This window comes from Podarcis liolepis (genome assembly GCF_965112155.1).
Source record: "Podarcis liolepis genome assembly, chromosome: 2".
Taxonomy (NCBI): Eukaryota; Metazoa; Chordata; class Lepidosauria; order Squamata; family Lacertidae; genus Podarcis; species Podarcis liolepis.
The window spans coordinates 66,305,440-66,328,035 of NC_139555.1; the positions used below are offsets into that span (position 1 = coordinate 66,305,440).

At 41.4% G+C, this 22,596-nt stretch overlaps 1 protein-coding gene across 2 annotated transcripts in view; it reads left to right on the plus strand.

Moving 5' to 3' along the window:
• Positions 1-22,596, plus strand: part of CYFIP2 (cytoplasmic FMR1 interacting protein 2) — a 67,795-nt gene that overhangs the window by 908 nt on the left and 44,291 nt on the right. For both annotated transcript variants that reach the window (XM_083488324.1, XM_083488325.1), the window contains exons 2-10: positions 10,841-10,981; positions 12,161-12,250; positions 12,379-12,456; positions 14,401-14,502; positions 15,745-15,926; positions 16,202-16,298; positions 17,124-17,252; positions 18,215-18,319; positions 21,661-21,752. In XM_083488324.1, coding sequence (XP_083344450.1) covers positions 10,865-10,981; positions 12,161-12,250; positions 12,379-12,456; positions 14,401-14,502; positions 15,745-15,926; positions 16,202-16,298; positions 17,124-17,252; positions 18,215-18,319; positions 21,661-21,752 — 992 coding nt within the window. In that variant the 5' untranslated portion in view covers positions 10,841-10,864. The remainder of the gene's footprint in view (positions 1-10,840; positions 10,982-12,160; positions 12,251-12,378; positions 12,457-14,400; positions 14,503-15,744; positions 15,927-16,201; positions 16,299-17,123; positions 17,253-18,214; positions 18,320-21,660; positions 21,753-22,596) is intronic.

Sequence of the window (22,596 nt, forward strand, 5' to 3'; positions counted from 1 at the left end):
AACGGGTTTGCAACAGGCTTCTGGCAAGACCCCGGGCTCTCCTCCCCCGCCCGTATATTTTTATTTTTGCATGGGGGATGCATTTCAAAGCATCGATGCAGGCCTGGCGGGGTGTGTGTGTGTGTGTCGCAGGTGGCCAGGTGCCGAAAGAAATTGGGCCCAGCTTGGGCTCCGAAGGAAGGATTTTCCAAGAGATCTCCCAGAATGCCTAGAGCTACCTGGGATATTTCAAGGCCTCCTTGTTTATTATAGAGCACCAAGCAAGTTCCGTGTGATTGGTTTGTTTCCTATGGTTGGGGGGGGGGTAGGGATGGAGAAATTGTGGTGGTTCCCAGGATTCTCTGCAAAAATGAAATGCTTATTCTGTCTTTCTTAATGAGCACATAGGGTTTAATTAAGCAGTGGCTTCCAGGATCAAATCGTAGCTTGTCATTCCCTTGCACAGTTGGTCAGTAATTTAGTCATTAGGTGGTTGTGGGGTTGTTGTTGTTGCTTTTGTTGTTTATTTCTGTCTTTTTGGTTGGGAAATTGAAGGTGTGGTGCATAGGCAGAGATAGATCAGGGTGTGGGAGGTAAATGGAAAATGCTCAAAGGGAAATGATGTGGATTCACAGCAAGCATGCACTTTATCAAAACTGGAAAAATAAAATAAAAAAGATTAAGTGGTAGAGGTGAAGGTGCAAATAAACATAGTTGAAAAAGCAATGTTGCAGATCATACTGAAAGAAGCAGTTGGAGCCAATGGGATATGTGGTCTTTAACTTTGTAGAATTAGAGGTACTGTAAACCACTCAAAATATATTTTGGTTTGGACAATAATAAATCTAGCTTGATTTTTTTTAAAAATCTTTCCCTGTCCTGTGTCATGTACACTCATATCTGCATTCCATCCTTGAGAATACATTTAAGCAACGTTATACAGAAGCATTTGTCTGAGTCAAACTTTTGAACCCACAAGGTGTGAGTGGGTTGGAAATGAATTAGTAAGTTTATAGGGCCAAGAAGGTCCCAGATGACAGGAGATGAATTGGTTTTGCAGAGAATTGCTGCACAAGTCACAGCTGAGATCTGTGAGGGGGAAAAACATGAGAAGGGCAAATAGAAGTGGGTGAGTTCTGATGGAGCTTCTCTGGATTCCCCCCCCCCATATGTGCCTAGTGGGAGTTAAATGTAAATAAATAAATAAACGAACAAACCAGAATTTGAAGTTGCAGCTGAAAAAGATATTGTTGGCGATTCAGAGGGGGCCTCTGAGCCATCTGTTGCTGTCATTGTGGTGGCTGGGGCTGTGGGGTTTCACATCACAATAATCTTAAGTAATGAGGTTGAACTGACCTGCAGGAAATGGAAAGGAAGGCAAGCTGTGATCAGGTGTTATTTGTTGTATTAGACGGTGAACTGCACCTCAGGATGTGTAGAGGATTTTTGGTTGCTGAAATGTAAGTAATCAGCTGGCTCCAACTATTTTAAAATCAAGCTTTGCTCAACACAGCAGTTCTCAGAGTGAGAGATGCACCTCTTCACAGAAGTCATCTAGGAAACAGCCCCTACCAACCTACCTACCAACGAACTAACCACACTCAAGGAGTGTTTTAGAAGTCTCCCTGTCATGACATTGTGTGCATTTCTGCATATATTCTAGATCATCTGTTTTTCTTACAGTTAAGTTTTATTTTCCTGCAATCCTCATTCCCCAACCTCATTTTAGCTTTTTATTTTATTTTATTTATTATGTGTACCTCACTTTTCCACTCCCCAAAGGTAGCTTATAGTCATTTAAAATAAAATCAAGAGTTAAATGCTATTCCCAAAAGTTGGAAGATCTTTTGCAGTGGCTTCTGGTGCTGTGTTGGAAACTGCAACCAGAATGGAAAATTAGATACACCACAGTACCCATGGAGAAGAACCTGGGTATGTACCTGGAGCTGTTCTGACATAATAAGTAACGCTGGCTAGATGGAAATGGAAACTTCTGTATTCCTTGTGGCCACCCGAGAAGAGAGGGAGCTGGAGAAGTGTGCAAGCTCAAGGCTTGTGCACTTAATGCTAAATCATAGTTAAGTGTCCCATCCAAATGCAGTCATTGGGTCTTCCATTTCAACTTGTATTAGATATGTATAGTCTAACATTTCAACTATGAGAAGAAGGGGGTGTCCCTTTAGGGGTGTAACAAGGAATTGGCTATTTTCCTCCTTTTTACCACCTTATATTCCTGGGAAGGAAAGAAAGGAGTCAGCACAGGGAAAACATCAATGCATTTGTGGTACAGGGCAGAGGATCATGAGGTGGATGGTTCTGGGTGATTTCAACATAAAAGCCAAGGTGACTTTGTCTGGTGTAGTTCAGGAATTCATGGCCTCCATGACAATCATGGACCTGTCTTAGATTATATCTCAGCCAGTGCATGCTGCAGAACTCACAATGGATCTTGCCTTTTGTCTGGAACAAGTGATAATGTCATTACTTGATCAGGTTTGACCTGTAAGCTTCCCAGGGGTCTGGGATGGTTTTGATGCTCCATCCTTGCTGGCTGATTGAACCAGAGGGACCTGGACTGTCAGCGTTGGCCATCTGCAGAGTCCTATATACTCCTATATACTTGTAGGAACTTAGAGTAATTAAGTGATAGGCTCCACGGCTAGAGCACAGGGTGTCAGACAACTTGTAGCCAAAATGACCTAATATAGGTAAGAACTCACTTGATGTCTTGGCCTGTGATGGTGATAATAGTGAACAAATCATCTTTGTCCATCACCATTGTGATATAGCGTTGTCCACCTCAGTGTCGTCCAACTGTTTTGTGTGGTGAGGGGTGTCCTGTGTGTGGGCTTCATGAAACAGACCTTGGAACCCATAGAGGCCCACTAGGAAGAATTAGTTGTGCATGAGCTACTGTAATGTGTTTCACATAGGGCTGCCTTTGAATCTGTTTCAGAAACTTCAGCTGATGTAGAACATAGCCATCTGGTTATCAGCAGGGGGCAGGTGGTCAGCACATGCTACCTTGATTGGGTTGCCAGTGCATTTTTGGACCCACGTTAAAGTACTGGTTATTACCTTTAAAGCCCGGAATGGTTTGGAGCCAATAAAGTTATTTAAAGGATCACTTGAAGCCATATGGTCTTGCCCACAGCTTAAGAACTCAGAGGACTGACTTCAGTGCCTGCCTATAAAGGCAGTTAGACTGATGAGCAAATGTATATAACCTGAAATTATGGAATGCAGTTCTGTAGTGATTAGGCAGACCCCCCATCTCACACATTTTTTTTTAAAAAAATAGGTTTTGATAGAGGGGAACATAATGAGTTAACTAGGTTAAGGCTCAGTTAAAGTTTTATGCTGGTGATTTTAACATTTTTTATTGTTGCTGACTTTTAAAAGGTTTTATGGAATGGGTTTGCATTTTAAAATACTGTATGAGAAGGTACTATGTGGATACTCAGAAAGTGTAGTACAGTATATGTCCCTTAAATAAATAACTAATGTCACGCTTTGTAGACAACAATGAAAGAGGGCATTTTCAAATAATTTGGTGGATGTTTCATTAGCTTAGCTTATTGTTACTGAGTAGAATTTTATTTCATAAGAAGTAATGTGTGCTTATAGGAAGTGCTTTAATTGCATAGCTTCCATGTCCTGGCTTAGCATAAATATATAGTCATCCATCAAAGCGACAGGTAGTTCTACAACACCACTAGGATCCCCTAATTGTTCTTCTTGGTATAAAGTGTTTAGTAAAGCAGTATCCCAGTGAAATAATTCTAAAGTGATAGCATAGGGATGTGTGGTGGGAACGAATGTCATATATTAATTCATAGAACTGAGAGAATGAGATGAGAAGTGGTAGTAAAAATGTGGCTGTTCTGAAAACTTTAGGCTGATGGTAGTTCCGTAAATGTGTGCCTCAATTATATTGTAGCTTCTTTGCAATATTCTGGCTAGTTCCCATAAGACCAATGGTCTTCCACAGGTGGGTCAGAACCCATGAGTTGGCCATAGTCTGACCTATGGTCACAGCAGCAACTCTACCACCATAGCAATGTATTATGTAAAATCAAAAATTGGATCTCTAAGCTCCTTGAGCTGATGATATATAACAGATGGGACAGCTGACCCAACTCATTTTTCAATATTAATTATTTCTGTGAAATATGTGTTAGTTTGGAATATGTGGTATTTACTTTATTCAGAATGCACACATTTTGATAATTTAATTAGAATGTTTTGGTTACATCCAATTAACTATTACTTAGAGGACAGGATTCAACAAATGAGTCCCATCACCAGAAGGCCTGCACAAGGACTTCTGCAGTGCAACAGGGCTTCTCCCCCTCCCTCCCCTGCAGACCCCCTGCAATTGGCTTATGGGGGGAGGGGGTTTGCAAGAGCCCCCTGGAGCAGCTCATGGAGAAGAGAGGGGATCAGTCCATCTAGCAAGCCGAATTGCTTGTCCTGATAGAACAATCAAATTAGTGCTACACTGAATTCCTCCCAGAGTAGATCCGTTGAAATTAATGGATATAACTTAGTCATAGCTATTAATTCATCGAGTCAACTCTGAATATGTCTAATCTTGGATTAGAGATGGAAAGGCCTGAAAAAGGAAGGGGGTGAGGAATGCCCCACCCAGGCCTTACTTTTGTGGTTTTTTTCTTAATCATTCTCAAACAAAATAATTTTTTTGACAAAATATTTGAGACAAGGTGCTCATATATTTACTAATCCAAAACAATTTAAAAAAACGTGGAACAGCAAGACTTTTATGCAAAGCTATGTACAGTATCAGATTTTTACAATTCCTTTACACCAAGGACAAGCAAGTCCTGAGTTGTACATTGAGGGTACAACTCTGAAATGCAAAAGCAAGGTACAGCTCCACCTCTTTGAGGGCAATGCCATTGTTGCGCCCTGTGAATTCCAAACCTAGACGCCAGGCCAAGGAATGGCCTGAGTGGGTGCAGCTGTACTGAAACTGAGAGGATATCAGAAAGCCTTCCCTGAACCTTCTCTATATAACCTTCCATGATTCAACACAAGAATCAGGAGCACCTTTGCTGTTATAGGCTCCCCATATGAGCTTACCTATGGCTTGAGGTTTACTGGGGTGGTCCTTCTGGTGCTTCCAACCCTGAGTGAAATTTGGGGTTCTATGACCTGCCAGAAGGCCTTCCCAGTAACAACATCCCAGCTATGGAACACAATCCCCAGACTTTGCCATCAGTTGTATAGGCCTTTAATATGTGTTAATTATGGTGCCAAAAAGATATTATATGAAGGAAAGGGGTATAGGGAGAATCCAGGGCTTGTCTGCAGAGTGGAAGGAAAGGAGGACCTTTTTCTGCTTCCCCGCTTCCATCCGCTCTCTGAAGCATGGAGAAGAGACCCTTATAAGAATATTAGGGGGGTGGGCAGGGGATGCATGGCTTTGTTTTTTGCAGTCTTCACATGAGGACTAGACAATGTGAAAAATGAACATAATATTTTAGCTGCAGTTCATTTTCAGCTTTGTATTCTTGTTATTAAAGAAGTACGCCTAGACATTCCATTGTTGCACCCATAACCTAGGATTAAGGTGCCATTTAGCTTCTAGCTTCCATATCTCAGTTTCTAACACTGTGGCAGAGACGGCCACCTTGAGTGTCCAGTTTGCAAACCTAAGACATAAGTGTCCTTCAATGATCCCTCTCCAAGGAGGGGTCGCCTCTCTCCCCAGGCAGGATCAGTGAATGTGAGTGAGGTGACACTGAGCAAAAGGGATGGAGGGAAGGAGGGAAAAGGCGACTGTGTATTCCTAGCCCCGCATGGAAGCACCATCACAGCCTGAGCCAGAGCTGCTTCTTCCCGGCCACCTCCTCTCCCTGCACTAATAATAATAAACGTGCCAACCCTCTTGCTGCCTACCAGGCAGTTACCCCAGATGGCCAGCTGGGGGGGGGGAGGCGCCTCTGCTCGGAGTTTCACACCCACCCCTTCACTTCTCAGCCAACACCCAAGCAGTCTTTTCAAAGCAAGCAAGGGGGCAGGACTCAGGTGACTCTGAGGCCAGAAAAGAAAGACGCTTCTCCACTTCTCAAAGACCGGCTCATGCGCAAAGGAAGGGACCAGAAACATTGCCTTGGTTGTGCCTGAGCAGTTCCCACACGTGGAATGTGACTTGTGAATGGAGAGTTTCGAACTGTCCCTATAGCATTTCCTTTGGCATATAAAATGGTATTGTATTTCTCAGGCTCATGACTGATGCTCAGGTTGTGAAGGGCTATTCCTTAGGTCAGAATTGCTAAGTGACAGTTTTGATTGCTAGCAGTTTACTTGGAGGCAGTTTTGTGTTGTGTTGGTTGACCTGCTTGAGTTATCTGTTTTGCAGGTAGCATTTTGATGATTACCTGCTGCTATTCAAATGTCTTCTAGTATTTTGACTCTTTGACTATCTTCTTCAGTTACAACTTTGTTTTTTTGGAATTCTGCAGTGTTGAAGATGGAGCCGTTCTAAGTTCATTTCTGAATCACATGCTCCTTGTTAAACATGGAGGACCTATTCTTTTGATCTGCATAGGATGGTGACTGCACATTTATGAAAGCAATTGCCCCAGACCAATTGAGTAGTTTTCCCATGTTCATCATGGAACAAGTGCTTCCAGACAGCACAAGGTCATCCTACCCTAGTGCTAATTTTGCCTAGGGAGTTGCTGGTTTAGGCTGGCTTTGCGATGTCTGGAAATACTTAAATACTCTTTTTAGGTCCTCTGTGAAGAACAGAAGGCATTGCACAGAAAATAATTTTTAAGAAAGGGGGACGGATCACTTAAGATTTTTTGGAGATAGAGTCTTCTGTGCTTCATCATGTAATTTGAAGCAGAGTATGTGCTGTGTGAAAGGTCAAAAGTCTCCTTGTGGGTTTTTTTGGGGGGGGGATGGAAAAAGTCCCTTCTTTCAAGTTAGCTGATGCAATCCACTTCTAGTGTAGAAAGTATGTAGTTATCTGTTGAGAGCTTAGTGCTGTAACAGTAGTCGGTCAGGCATGACAGTGCAGGAAGTATTGCACCTATACATGAACCACAAAGAGTACAGTTTATATCCCTCCCCCCCCATCCTGTTTTCTCTTTTGAACACTCGCTTTGTCAGCTCTGTCCCATATAAACCCACGAGGCACAGATGGCTTCTGTTGGCTAATACCCCCTGCTGACCTTTTGAGGATCACTGACCCAGTGACCCCATTGCAGTATCACTGGAAAAAAGAAGGAACTATTTGGCTTTTATGGCTGTGGAGATGATGACAGCGGCGGCACTAAGTAGCAGATGTTCTTGGCTCATGTGGGAAAGCTTGATAATTCTGCCATTATAGCAACAAAAATCTCTCCTTAAAATCATGAATTGAAAAGGAAAAGACATGAGATTTAGTGTGTAAGCTTTTTCAAGTTGAATCAGTTGTAGGTAGGGTTGCCATTCCGCACCCCCCACCCCCCGAAAGGGCTCCTGTGCTTTGAACGGCTGCCCAAGGAGCAGATACTTTGCTGGGGTAATTTTTCTTGGTAGGGAAATTAAATGGTGGGGGAAGCTTCATCTGTTAACATTTCTGCATGCCAGGGACCAAGCCAGAAAAAACCCCCTGGCAATTCTAATTATGCAGAATATGCATATATTTTGCTTCACTGTTCTCATTTAAATATTTTTGTCTGTTTGGGGTAATGATATCAATGAACAATTGTGCTGATTTAGAGGGGAATAGTACATCCTTTCCCCTTTCCATACTACAGCCAAACTTTTGTAAGAAGCAATATTTGAGTGAAAACAATACTCAGCCATGTTGTAAGCAAGGCTTTCTAGCTTCAGACCTGCCCTAGCTTCCTTTACTTTCAACAACATTTTCACATAGAGACTCTGCCAGTGAAACTTCCGCCCTCAAAGAAAACAGCATCTCAAAGCAACCAGCAGTGACAGGAGCAGCCATGCCTGCTGAACCTCTCCATGTCATGAAGCCGTTAAACGCACATGTAGTCTCCTTCATTTCATGAGCACATGCACAAAGAAATGTGTGGAGCAGAAGCACAGCATGAAATGTGCTGTGTGGGATGGAGTTTGCACTGAAGATATTTTGCTTTCTAATGCGGTTTTGTAAAGATAAACTTGGGCTGCCGTCCTAAGCCCACTTACCCGGGAGTAAGCTCTACTAAATGCAATAAGATTTCTAAGTGGACATGATTAGGATTGCATTGTTAGTCATGTATCATAGGCTGCAGACGTTACGTAACATGGAATGATCTAGCAACTGCAAGAAATTGGTTGTTATTGTTTTCCAAGCTTCTCTGCATGACCAAAACAATGTTCATGTCAGAAAGAGATGCTCTTGTCCACATGCAACATTCCAGTTCTGAGACTAATGGCCACTTTCTGAGGCACTCCAGCCCTCTTCTCCAGCTGCTGAACACTTCAAAATGCTAAGCGTTATCACATATCAGGCACCTTAAATAGGACTTTCATATCACCTCACATCACCTGGCAGGGAAGCCTCAATGCCAGGTTTGCACATTTATGGTGTGAACCAGATGCACAGAATAAAAATGTGACAGAATCAAACTGTGGGATATAACCTCATTTCATGCAAGACTGCAGTGAGGTAAACAAGAGCCATTCACTTCAGTAGCTCTGAGGGAATATTATTATAATGTGCGCGTTCCTCAAGAGGATTGCTACTCCGCCTACCTTTGGGCTTGCTCCCAGGGGCAACGAAATGCAAGCTCTTGGGTCCTATGAATGTGTAAGGAGTTTCAGTTCAGCTCCTTCAAAATGAGAATAGTTGGTGTGACCCATATTTCTTCCTTCTGGAAACCTTTTCTTGTAAATCACTGGCCACAAAGCCTAGGCAGGCAGCTGCTTTGCTGTGACAGCTGTATATCACACTTGCCATAAGGACCTTTTCAGAATTACCTCATCTGATCGTTGTGCCCATCTGTTGTCACTTCCATACTTGAGATTGTAACACACATTAAATAACAGAGCCTTGACGAACACTACAGTTTTGCAGGGCCTACTGGTCCACAGATAAATAAAGATAAATGGACATCCATAAGTCCTTGTACCCTGATACAAGGGAAGGAAACACATTCCTTTGCACATCTCCCCCCCCCAAACTCCCCATTCAGTAGACTTCAGAGAATGTAGTTTGTCCTCTAAAGAATCAATTAGTTGTTTGATCCAATCTAAAATGCCCCATGGGAATGTAAAGATAATTCAACAGTTGTATAGTGTGCTCGGATGAATTATCAGAATTTTACAGACTCAGGAATAATAATTAGTTTATTCAGCAATGTCGGCCTCTGGGTTATATTGACAGAGGCCAAACTTAATTGATAAAACCTCACAAACAGAAGTAGAAGAGCCATTTATTTTATTGAGCAATAATGCCAGTGTATCTGCTGCACTGAACCTGCACATGTTCTCTCAAGGTTGTGTTTCCTTTGCAGATATAATCACACTTTCCCACCACTCTGCAGGTGCCTGTGCAAGTGCTGTAGACATTTGTTGGTTGTTTCCTTTTTCTGATGTGAAAAATAACAAAGTACACAGAATATTAAAAGAAGCACATGATCAGTCCAATTGAATTACCGTAACTGGATAAGTAGAAGCTTTTGAAAGATGCTGCAAAATAAGGGAAATGTTTTCTGGGTGTCACTTGTGAAAGTGTTATCATTGAGGACTTCTCTTCTGACAAACGGGGTTGGTTTCTCCATACTCAGGGGACTCCGTAGGTACATGAAATTATAAAGTTTGTACATTTTTAAAAAGCAGAGCAGAGTTCCCAGAGTCTTACTCGGGACTGTTTGTGTATGGAAATAGTTTAAGACAGTGAGGCAATGCTTCTTAAAGCGGCTGCACCACAGTAATGGTGTGCTGTTGGCCCATAGTATGGTAACCGCATTACAAGGTTACTATTGCACAAATGGCATGCAGAAGGTAGTCACAAGATCTTTAGATACACAAGGTACTGGAAGGCTACAAATTATCCTTGTACCTCTCATCTGTGTCTCTATTATCTCTCTCAAGACAAAAATATTTATCCACCTGCCCACCATATGATTGTGGTGTAGTCTTGTCTTAACTGCTTGTGTATGTAAATCAAATCAAGTCAACGTGGTTTTCCTAATGATCTCAACAATTCACATGTGGGCTACCAGCAGGCTATCTTAATGCTATCTTAAGGCGGTTTCCCTTTGGAAATGCAGCCATGCAGCTTTGTCCTATGCAAGTTTACTCAGCAGTATATGGAGTGTTGTTGGCCTGGTGAACATTGGGGCTAAGTGTGTATAGTATTACAGCCCAGTCTTCATTCTAATCCATAGTTAGGTAAAGGTAAAAGGACCCCTGACCATTAGGTCCAGTCGTGGCCGACTCTGGGGTTGTGGCGCTCATCTCGCTTTATTGGCCAAGGGAGCCGGCGTACAGCTTCCGGGTCATGTGGCCAGCATGACTAAGCCACTTCTGGCGAACCAGAGCAGTGCATGGAAACGCCATTTACCTTTCCGCCGGAGCGGTACCTGTTTATCTACTTGCACTTGGAGGTGCTTTCGAACTGCTAGGTTGGCAGGAGCAGGGACCGAGCAATGGGAGCTCACCCCGTTGTGGGGATTCGAACTGCCGTCCTTCTGATCAGCAAGTCCTAGGCTCTGTGGTTTAACCCACAGTGCCACCCGCGTCCATAGTTACATCTTGCTTAATTCCCACTGGTTTTAATGGGTCGTGTGTTTGCATGTTGGCCTGTTGTCTAATTTGATTCCATTTATTCTGAATCCCTAAGTTTTCTGGCACTGGTTCTATAACATAATCTTATTTTCCTTGAGTTTAGTTGTGAGTCTGAAAGCTTGGAGCCATGACGACTCACGTAACACTGGAGGATGCTCTGTCCAATGTGGACCTGCTGGAGGAGCTGCCATTACCTGATCAGCAGCCATGCATCGAGCCACCTCCATCGTCTATCATGTACCAGGTAAACAGCAGGTCTTCAAACATTTTATTCTAGGGCCTACATGCTTTGCCATTCATTTCTGCAGTTCATGGTATTATGAAGTCAAGCAGAAAACATTGTGATTGGGGAAATATGTAATACAGTAAGCAACAAAGGATGACTGCAAAGGTTGCAAGGTTTCTAGCTGGGGCAATCAGAAGAAGGTCCACTATTTGATTGCTGATTCATGACCCTAAACTGTGTTTTATGTAATCGACTTTTTATTTTGTTATCTGTACATCCCAGTGTTCTATTGTTGCTATGGCCGATGGCTGACACAAATAGGCTGTAGTGAAGTATTTTGCAAACCTTCAAAGTGGCATATCCACTACTCACATCTGTTACCAAGTTCGACCCAAAGTATCACGCCATGCAACCAGTGTAAATCTGCTAAAACTGGTCAGTGCTACACCAGCTGATGTTACACCATGCTCTTTTAATAATAAATTCTTCCACAAGGAGTTACAAAAAATCAGGGAAGTTGTTTCCTGTGTTGGTCTAAATATTTTCAGCAGAGCAAGAAGCTGAAAGTTTGAGATGGAGGAGGGAAGCTGAGGGTGATTAAATCCTATGCCTCAAGTTCTTTCTGTTTTGACTATTTAGATAATAAAAAATGACTGAGGTGGAAGAGAACTTATACCACTGAGATTCCAGTCCTTAATAAAGTTTCAGTACTCTTCCCTCATATATATATATTTCCCTCTCTTGCATTGCATGCTTTCTCTGGGGAAAGTTTGACTGACGCTGACCCCGGTGAAAGCGCAGAAACCTTTTCTTGTACAACAGTTTCCTTCCTGAGATTGATTGACTATCTTTCAAACAGGGCTATGATCCCTTTGCTTCCCTTTCCATGCTGTCTTGTGGAAGCATGTATTGGTTATAGGTGTGCATTTTAAGCACAGTAATGATCAAGTAAGCATGAATTCACTCATCCAGATTGTTGGCTACTGCCTTGTGAATGACCACACCATATGGTTTATTAAAACCTGCTACTATGGCTTCCCTTGTTGACTAATTACTTGAAGTGATAAAAGACAATGACACTGTAGTGACTGCATAATAAATCTATGTCTTCCAGCTATCAAATAAGTGTTACTCTGTGTGTGAGAGCTTGCTCTAACTGCGAGCGGCATTAACCCTTGTTTTTTTATTTGCTCGCAGGCCAACTTTGACACCAATTTTGAAGACAGAAATGCCTTTGTAACTGGCATTGCCAGGTATATTGAACAAGCTACAGTGCACTCAAGCATGGTAAGTGCCATAGATTATACACAGCTGCCTACACTAAAGGGGACTCGGTGTGCAGTTGGTTGAAGTGTAATTGTTTTTTTGTGGTAACCAGCACTGCCATTCTGCCAAAATGTGTGTCTGTCTTCCAGAATGAGATGCTGGAGGAAGGGCATGAATATGCAGTGATGCTTTACACCTGGAGGAGCTGTTCCAGGGCCATTCCCCAGGTAAGATGTACGGTTGGACTCAAGCCCAGCCCACTCAGACAGAAATTACAGAAATTACAGTCCAGGGGAACAAGGAATGGAAATATTTAGAAGAATTGCAGAGAACCTGGGCTAAGGTATTGGCATAGGGGCTCTGATTTGGGTCTTGGTGAGGATGATACACGTTTTCCATCTTCTCACTATCAAAATGTTCATGAAGCGGTGCTGAGGTTCTGAGTTTGTGTGATCAGGATGGGGTGGCTTTAAGAGGGGATTAGACAAATTCATGGATGATAAGGCTATCGGTATCTACTAGCTATAATGGCTGTGCTCTTCTTCCATGGTTGGAGGCAGTATACTTCTGAATATCTGTTGCTGAAAACCACAGGAGGGGAGAGAGATGTTGTGCTTAGGGCCTGCTTGCATTTAGTTGGCCACTGTGAGAACAGGATGCTGGACTGGTTGGGCCACTGGCCAGATCCAACAGACTCTTCTTATGTTCGTATGAGCCTTTGTTACTGGGTCAGGAGCTTGTCTTCTGGGGATCCAAATTTTCTCCCTCTGTGTTTGTTAAGATGCCTATATTAAACACAAATCAACAATGTCATTCCTATTTCATCAGCATAAGCTTCCAAATGCCATACAGGTCACAGAGAATAGCATTGCACTAAGCACTGTTAAGGCCTCCTCTGGGCTATTGTGATTAACTTATAAATACCATTTCCAGTGTGAATTCAGTATGATACCAGATTGCTCTATATGCAGCCTGGGAAATACTCTAATTCAGCAAGCAGTGCTGGTATTGGTGCCGTTATGGACTCCAAGCTGGATCAATATGCAGCTCTCCTAAGGGTTATCTTTTGCTGTTTGACTAATGCGTCCCTATCCCTTTAGCCTTTGTAAATCCCAGCTGAATATTTCCTTGCTTCACATGAATTTTTGATCACATGCTCTAGTTTCTTGCTTTGATCACTGAAGCATATTGCAGGAGAATTTATGCAAACCAGGTTAAAAGACCACTAGATCATACTGATGAAGGGAATGACTCTTAGGAGAGAAAGAAAAAAATTGTGCACAAATTCTTGAGAGCCTGATGTATCTACTTCTGTTGTTCTGCCTATCTGCCATGCAGTGTATGCTACACTTCAGTTAACTTCACAGAGGCTTCGTGTGTATTTATTCAATCTGTTTCTAGATCACCTTTTAGGTCACAAGCACTCACAAAACTGATTACAATAAAAATCTATGTAGGGCACCATCAATAAAGCTTGGTGGAATAAATAAGAAATCTTTTGGTGCCGCTTCAAGGCCACAAGAGAGGGAGGCAACCATAATTTTGGGGGAGGTAATTGCAGACGTTTGTGGAGCCATCACTGAAAAGGCTCTTTCCCTAGTACCTGCCAAAACAATTGACTTTAGTGTCAGGCTAGAGAACAGGGCCTTTGAAGCCAATAATTGGGCTCTGGCAGGTTCATATAGGTATAGGCTGTCCTGCTACAGAAGATCTCTTTATTCAGCTAGTCATTTAATATATGAAAATAAGTGTAGAATTTTTTTTTGTAACCTGGTCTTATTGAGTGTGGAAGATTTTTTTTCTTCTAAAGGAAAATAATTAAAAAGCAGTGTTTTTTATTTAAATTGTTTTGGAAGATAAGATTTGATTTAATTAAAAAACCAAAAACTTTAGAAAATTTAGAAACAAAAAAGAATAAGCGATGAAAATGCAAATGCAATATTATGATGTCTTCCCAAATGCAAATAGAAACAAAGTGTTAAGCAAATATAGAGTATGTGCTGCTGGCCAAAGATCATTTTTGATACATATTACTATTTAGAAAATGCTCACAAAATTATCTGGCTTGGTGACTCTCCTTATCACAGATCTCTGTCACGCTGCTGTCAAAATAAAAAAGCAGAACATTTGCCCCATTAGGATAACTAATGAAAATAGGTGTTGTCCTTCAGGTAAAGTGCAATGAACAGCCAAATCGGGTTGAGATTTATGAAAAGACTGTGGAAGTCTTGGAGCCAGAAGTTACAAAGCTCATGAAGTTCATGTATTTTCAGGTAGGTTTTGGGGGAGCTTCAAAATTCCTGTTTCAATATGATCTCCTTTGCTCAACAGCATGGTCAGTTCTGATGTTGCAGAGTAAAGCTGAAAATGCTTCTAGGAATGTGCCTTAGTTCACCGTATCTCATTGCGGGGAGGTGGGAGAGCAGTGTGCTTGCTTTAAATTTGGCGCATTTGCCAAAAATGTAACATTATTCTTTTCATTCACATAGCTGACCTATTTGAAGTTCTTAGTTGACACGATTCAACTTTGGGTGGGATTCAGCTAATGAGTCCTGCCAGCAGAAGTCCTTGCACAGGGCTGGGAAAGGGGGGATCATTCCATCTGGCAAGCCCAAACACTTGCCTTGACGGAACGATCGCCTTAGTGCAGCATTGAATTCCTTCCATACTATTTTCAAAACTTTCTGTGCCTTCCCCCTGTTGAGTCAACAAACTACTTGCATAACTGATGGTGGGCAAAGTTTTAGTCTCTCAAATTCAGTTTGGGTCTTTACTTGTGGCACATAACATAGTCTATAAACGAGCAAGCCGTAGAATATGATCTCAGATGATGACAACCTTTTGAAACAGAAGTTTTTCCTCTTTAACGTAGCAGTATAAAGAACAGCAGCCAAATCAGTGGTCTGCCCAAAGTACCTAAAGACCTTTTTGAGGGACACTAAATAGAACAGCAATGTTGGGGTCAGGTCTGAGAACCATTTTCTGCTTCAGGTATTCTGCTCTGAGCACCAAATGTGGGTTTGTTTTCTTTCCTGTAAGATCTGTCAGCAGTTTTGAACATGTGTTTTGAGATCTGCAATTTCTACCTGAAAAGCTGCAGGGGACAAGCAGAAGAGAACATTAACATTTCATTTTCACATTTTATTCATCTCAGCAGATAAAACTGCCCTGCTGCTTGCTGAGTTGATATTTGTTTATTTCAGACTATCTATTTATCTATCTATCTATCTATCTATCTATCTATCTATCTATCTACTAACTAACTAACTACATACATACTATTCAACTACTTTTGCTGCTTGAATTTTGCTCGTCGATAAAGCTAAAAGGTCAATATTTTGAACAATGATTTCAACTGCTGGGTGGAAACATGGTAATGTTGAGGCTGAAAAGGGGAAAGAGCAGGCGATGGGATCCTGATCCTAGTCAGAACAAAGCTATTCTCAGCAACTATTTGCTCAAGGCCATCCCATTTCACCCCACCTCTGAATTATCCATTTGTTGCTGTTTTCCAGAGAAAGGCCATTGAGCGATTCTGCAGCGAGGTAAAACGTTTGTGTCACGCAGAGAGAAGGAAAGACTTTGTTTCTGAAGCGTATCTACTGACATTGGGAAAGTTTATCAACATGTTTGCTGTCCTGGATGAATTGAAAAATATGAAGTGCAGTGTCAAAAACGACCACTCTGCCTACAAAAGGTGAGATTGGTGAATGCCAGTGCATTTTTAGTGTTGCTGTTCTGAGAGGGTGAATTGTTGGGACCTTTGGAATTAGGCCCTGTGTTATTCCAGCAGTCTATGAGAAATATTTAGCAGTAGAAATCTATTTTTAGGGAAGCAAAGATAATGAAACGGAATGCTTCTCTTAACCTTATGGTAAAGGCTCTTTTTACAGGCCTGTATTACATAGCCACAAACTAGCATGGTATGTACAGAAATACCCTGGTCAAGGTAGGATTTCTGTTGTCTTTCAGAGCAGCCCAGTTTCTGAGGAAAATGGCTGATCCCCAGTCTATTCAGGAATCGCAGAACCTTTCCATGTTCCTAGCAAATCATAACAGGATCACACAGGTATGGTAGTTTTATATTATTATTTTTTCTCCCGTCATGTGCTCAGTGAAGTTACTACTGTTTTGCTTTTTATGTGTGTTATAAAGCTTTAATTCCTGTTTTTAAGTCATAGACTGTCCTCTTGAACATAAGATAGAATTATTTAAATAATTAAAGTTAAATAATTTAGCAAAGTTAAAATAATTGACCTCTGTTTGCTTGTTTTTTTATAAATATTTATTAAAGATTTCACAATATTACATAATGAAAAAGAAAAAAGAAAAAATAGGAAATAAAAAACCGTTAAAAATAATTCCATCTTTACATCACTTATCTTTCATTTACTTGTTTCCCGGACCTCCTCATACCTCCCTTTTTTGTATTCCAGTTCAATTTATTAGTTCAGCAATTCCTTTCCCTCCTTATTATCCTGATCTTTAATCTTAATATATTATAACATTAAATTTTTACCTATTAAAAATCCAATCTTTCCATATTCTTTTAAACCATTACAGCTAGAAACCACTTAACTTCAATCCAACATCATTCTAACATTCCTTAATTTTGCAATATTTCTGTAAATAGTCTTTAAATTTCCTCCAATCTTCTTCCACCGACTCTTCTCCCTGGTCTCAATAATTGACCTCTGTTTGAGGCCTTTGGTCTAGGATTGTTGTCAGATTGTTGTCCTTTGTACCTGCATTTGTTATCTGGAAAGGCCATAACCAATACTTATTGGCTCTGTACACTGAAGTAATTAAATTTTCACAGTCTTGGAACATTTTAATTTTTTGTCCTTTTGTTTGAAATTACTGAGGGTCTTGTGGGTTGTTACGTTTTTTTAAGTGCCTGCATCAGCAGCTAGAAGTCATTCCAGGTTATGAGGAGTTGTTGGCTGATATTGTGAACATCTGCGTGGATTACTACGAAAACAAGATGTACTTGACACCCAGTGAGAAGCATATGCTCCTAAAGGTAATGTCTCTACCTCTCTCCAAAGATGGGTTATATGTCTCTTAATCTTTCCCTCTCTCATTGTGATCCCTGTTCTAAAAATAAATGTTTTTATGGTTCCTGGTTATTTTCCTCCCCATTTTGCTTCCATTTTTTTTCCTTTCACCTCTTCATGAAGACACAACAGCCCTTTATTTACAAATGGGTTCAAGTCTTTGGCAGAGTCAGTTTAATGCCTCTTCCTTCCACATATTTTACTACTACTACTGTACTATTATTATTACTAATAATACTTATATCCCACTTCATAGTCCTGGCAGGCTCTCAAAGCAGCTTACATAAGATTTCTCACAATAAAAACCATATTCAGGTCTGGTATCGGGTACAAAAATAACATAGTATCCCTACAAGTTCCTTCCCTCATCCTTGGTGTTTCCCTTAGGCCCCTGCCGACTAGGCAACTGGTGTCTTTTAAGACAAGAGAGTGGGTTTGAGCAGCTGGCACTCACTCAGCCCATGATGTAGGCAGGCCTTCCCTTGCTTGCAGTTGCCAGTTGCCAGGCAACAGTTCCCAAAGATGGGAGGCAATTGATATGTGCCTGCTTTGAGAGACCATTACTGTCTGAAAAGTGGGATAGAAAAGTAAGTAATGTACCCTCAGAGAATAAAGACCAGTCTTCAGGTGGTGTGAAACATTTCATTTCCTAGCATTACCATTTACCATTCCTAGCATTACCATTTAAAAAACAACCCTTCCCTCACCTGTGTTGTCAGTCAGAGTAGACAATATTGGGCTAGATGCACAAAGTCTGGCATAGTGTAAGGCAACTTCTTATGCTTATTACTGAATTTCAGAAGAAATAAAATTGGAATTGATAAGCCGTAAACATCCCTAGCTGTGATGTTGGATTAGTTTATAACTTTCCTGAAAATATCACTGTTCTTTCCACCAGACCTCTATGCTTATCTCATTTTTGTGCTAGGTGATGGGCTTTGGTCTCTATCTCATGGACGGAAATGTCAGTAACATTTACAAACTAGATGCCAAGAAGAGAATCAACCTCAGTAAAATTGACAAGTTTTTCAAGGTCAGTGTCTGGCATTGCTTTGGCTTAGGATTGTCTCCAAAGGAATCTATGGTCATGCTGCTTGGGATAGCTGTCTAGGGGCAAAGCAAGCACAATTTGTGAAAGATTGATATGCTGGAATGCAATTGCATTGGAAATCTTCAGTGTCTGACATTACAGTAAGCTGAACAGCTGAGTTTTTGTTTGATGCCATGTTTGTGATATTGGATAACACTTGATAAAGTTGTAGTCTCCACCTGCTTCTTAGTGTGCGACTCTTTCCCATTTCCACCACTTTTCTTTGAGGAATATGGTCATGGTGCTGCTAACTGGCCATATTTGCAGCATTTCAGAGTCGTTGTACTCACATTCGATTTTTACAGCATGGCTACAGACTTTATCTTGGGTATTGCAATCTGTTCCTATGTTATGCAGCAGGGTAGACTCCACTTACACCCAGATATTGTGCCCACAGCATATAAGCTGTGAGCTGAAATAGTGAGAATCCATTCCCATCCCTGTTGAAAATGCTGTATTCTGTGTTATCAACAATGCTTTCATTACCATGAGTGGTGAATTTAAGTGCATTGGAATTATATAGCTACATAGGTAGGCAGGTGGGAGGTGCTGGAGTCAGTACTGTACAATTGTAAATGAAGCCTTCCAAATGTGTTGAGTATTTTAACACCATACAAATATCAATGCTCAAAAAATTGTAACAAAAACTACAGGTGCATAATAGTTGGAAGGGGGTAGCAGGCTAGATAATGTGCCCATCAAGCCTTGGCTTCCCACCAATATTAACTAATGCAATGTAGATCATAGAATGTGTCGCAAGCAGAAGGCAAGTACACTGTGGAGAGGATCCAGAGAACAGTTCTTCAGATAACCCTGCCCTCTTCAGTAACCAAGACACCAATATCAGTTTTTTTGAAAAATGCCAGTGGTGCCTTACTGCTTTTAGAATGGACTTATTGGGGAGGACATTTGACAAAGTTCCACTTGCTCTGCCAGTGTGGAGAGAAATAAAATGGCAGACTTAATGAGGAAGAGCAAGGTAGCAGGTTGAGGTGCTCCTTGGAAAGCAACGTTTTGTTGAGATTCTGCCTCTCCTCAATGTTGTCACGTGTAATATGTTTTCAAACATGGCAACAAAATTTGGCAGACAGCATATATTAAAAAGTTCACTATTTAATCGTTATCTGTGTTACTGGCATCCCATGAGTGGACCCAATGACCACTTGTAAACTTTGCCAACCAAGTTTTGGAAGTCTGAAATCTGCTTCATGTGTTGTATGAAAAATGAGTTCTCATGGCTGATGTCTATGTTGTGAGGGTAATGAATATGTGTAGGGGAGTCACTTGACTGAAAACATGTGGCAAAAATGTGTCCAAGAACCTCTGCCGGTCATGATTTATGTTTTCCATGTGTTTCCAGAGTTAACATGTTTCTTGTAGTGGTTACAACAGAGATGCACAAGGAACAAAGGAAAACTTAACTTTTTCAAAATAAATTTCAACATAAAGGAATTTCACTCCTAGTAGCTGTAGCATGGAAGGGTCTTGCCATTTTAAGCAATGTTAGAATGAAGTACAGTGATTCCAAATAGCCAAAGCTTGTTTGAAAACCTGTGCTGTTCATTCTTTGGGATGGAGTTTGCAAACCGTTTTTCCTCCCAACAATGCCTTCGGAGTGACCTTACATCATGATGTGGTGTTGTTACAACTGAGGCACTGGGGGGGGGATGGGGAACGGACAGGCCAACTGTCTGCTGACTACAGCTGCTGCACACCACCAGTTGTGACAGAAAAAGTAACTTTCTATTAAATAAAAGTTTTATTAAAAAATGTGTTTTGGGCCCCATTGTTGCCTTTGAAAACCTATCCAGTTTTCGCTGCCTGCTCCAAAATAACTTGGTTTTCTTTTCCCATTTTACCCACCCCCATCCCATCCCAATTCACCCCACAGATTATCAGCAAGAGCTTTGGAACTGTACTATTTATTCATAGCCACACACTATTCCTGTGATGAAGGCAAACTAGGATTGTCAAAGTTTAAACCTCTGGGGGCCCCCCACCCTTTAGCAGCAACTTGACCTATACCACTGCCAGATACATTCACCAGCTTGTGACCTCTGCTTGCTGTTGCTAGCTAATTAAGAAAACTGTGTTCCACTATGAAGTGTAACTTAAGAACTGCAGTTCATTTTAGCTTAATTGCATCCCTTTGGCTGCACGCCATCTGTTGCTCTTCAGATGTGACAATATTACTCTTCATTTACCAGCTGAACAATGTAACCTGATCTGTTTGTGATAGTAGCTTCTGTTTATCAACATAGCCTCACTCCCACCAGCAGGGTCCACTGCCAAGGACACTGAGTAGTGAAGGGAGTGAATTTTTTCATTTAAGGTACTTGTAAGCTTTTTGACCTTGCTATGCTTTGAAGCTGTGGGCTGGTTCCAAAATGAATTCCAGAACTCCCTGTCACACACATATGGGTGAGATCTACATGTTGTTACTGGTTTGCATGCTATATTTCTCCCAGGCTTGTAAATGACAGAGTCACTCCTGTATCCAACAAAGGATAAAACAGAAACCAATTTCTGATGCAGTGTTTCAGAAATGAGAAGCACCAAAAATCTACAGCCATCACTCTTGAAATTTAAACCCACTGTCCATGTTTTAATACAGTTAGCTATAAACCGAGCTTTGTACCGCCTTGGAAGAAGAGAGAAGAAATTGCAAACAAAATATTAGGGAAGAAATGTATCCCAGACTACAGTTGTTACCATCACAGGAAGAACAGCAGAAAGTACTGGGTTAAAGAGACACTTCCTGTTAAAAGGGTCAAAGCATGGTGATACCCTTTCTCTTGTAGAACATTGCTGCTACCGTACTATGTGTTTTTTTTTTGCTGTGTCTGTTTGGGCAAAGCATCTCAAGGCTGAATTTTCATACTGATTTTTTGATGAGTAGTTTTATTCATTGCCAGCTGTCATATGCTCCCATTTAGTGAGTTCTGAATATTTACTGGGGTACTGAATGCTCCCCAGGATATAGTAACATCTCACTATGTAGGTGACATCTTCAGAAGAAATTATCACCACGCAAAAGTGACTGTCAAGAGTCATGGTGATTTTACTGTGTGAATCTGGTTTGAGTCAATGAAACAACTCGTGTATGCAATTCATTACTCAATAAGGCTCTTCGCTGATCCAAAAGTTATTAGGAAGACTGTTCCAGAACTTTATTCATCTCTGGCGGTTAAGTACCCCTTTCTCCCCCAATCTCTTGTATTGCTCTCTCAGACCCAAGGGAGCCTCTCTGCCTTATTTAAACCATCTTTTGTTTTTTCTTCCAGCAGCTGCAGGTGGTTCCTTTATTCGGCGATATGCAGATAGAGCTGGCCAGATACATTAAGACCAGTGCTCACTATGAGGAGAACAAATCCAAGTGAGTGCCTGCCATAATGTCTCTTGGCTTTGGTGTGTCCTGGTCAAGAGAGGAAGTTGCCAGACACTTGCAACTCTCCTGCTCTCGTGTGTGAGGTCTGTGCATGGGTGCCTGCAAGTGTGTGTGTGTGTGTGTGTGTGTGTGTGTGTGTGTCCATGTGATTGTGTTACTGAGTGTGACTCTGTAGTAGTGAGTTCTTCGAGGCCGGATGTGTGTGGATTCATCATTCCTCATCCTTTCCTTGCTGTACCTTGGGTGAAAACCCCAATCTTGTGCAGAATTAGGTGTACCTAAACCCATTGAAATAAATTGTTTGGTTATAGTCCAAGCTATTCTCTGTTCCAGCATAAAGAGTTCTTGCTTTGGAACCTTATTTATCTTCCTCTGTTCTGTCTCTATTTTGACTGAGCCAAGGCTGTGCCCCTTTAACAGGACAACCAAGGAGCAGTTTTTGGACTCAATAAACTCTGACTCTTATTAGAGTGACATCTGTATTCCCTGATAGTTCCCCCACATCTTGCAGATTTTATCACTGACTACTTGCCTAGAGTTACTGCTTCATTAGTTAGACAGACGTGCCAGTACCTTATGTCAGTTTTCCTCATCCTGGTGCCCTCCAAATGTTGAATTACAATCCCCATTATCCCTGACCATTTTGCTGGTGCTTATGGGATTTATAGTCCAGACCATCTGGAAGGCATCAGGTTGAGGAAGGCTGCCATACACATCTGTGTCTATGCTTATCTATGTACATGCTGTTCATAAATTGTGAGCCTGAATAGGTATATCTTGAGGATACCTGTAGGTGACTGCAGGTATGAGTGTGTATCAGATGTTGGTGGGT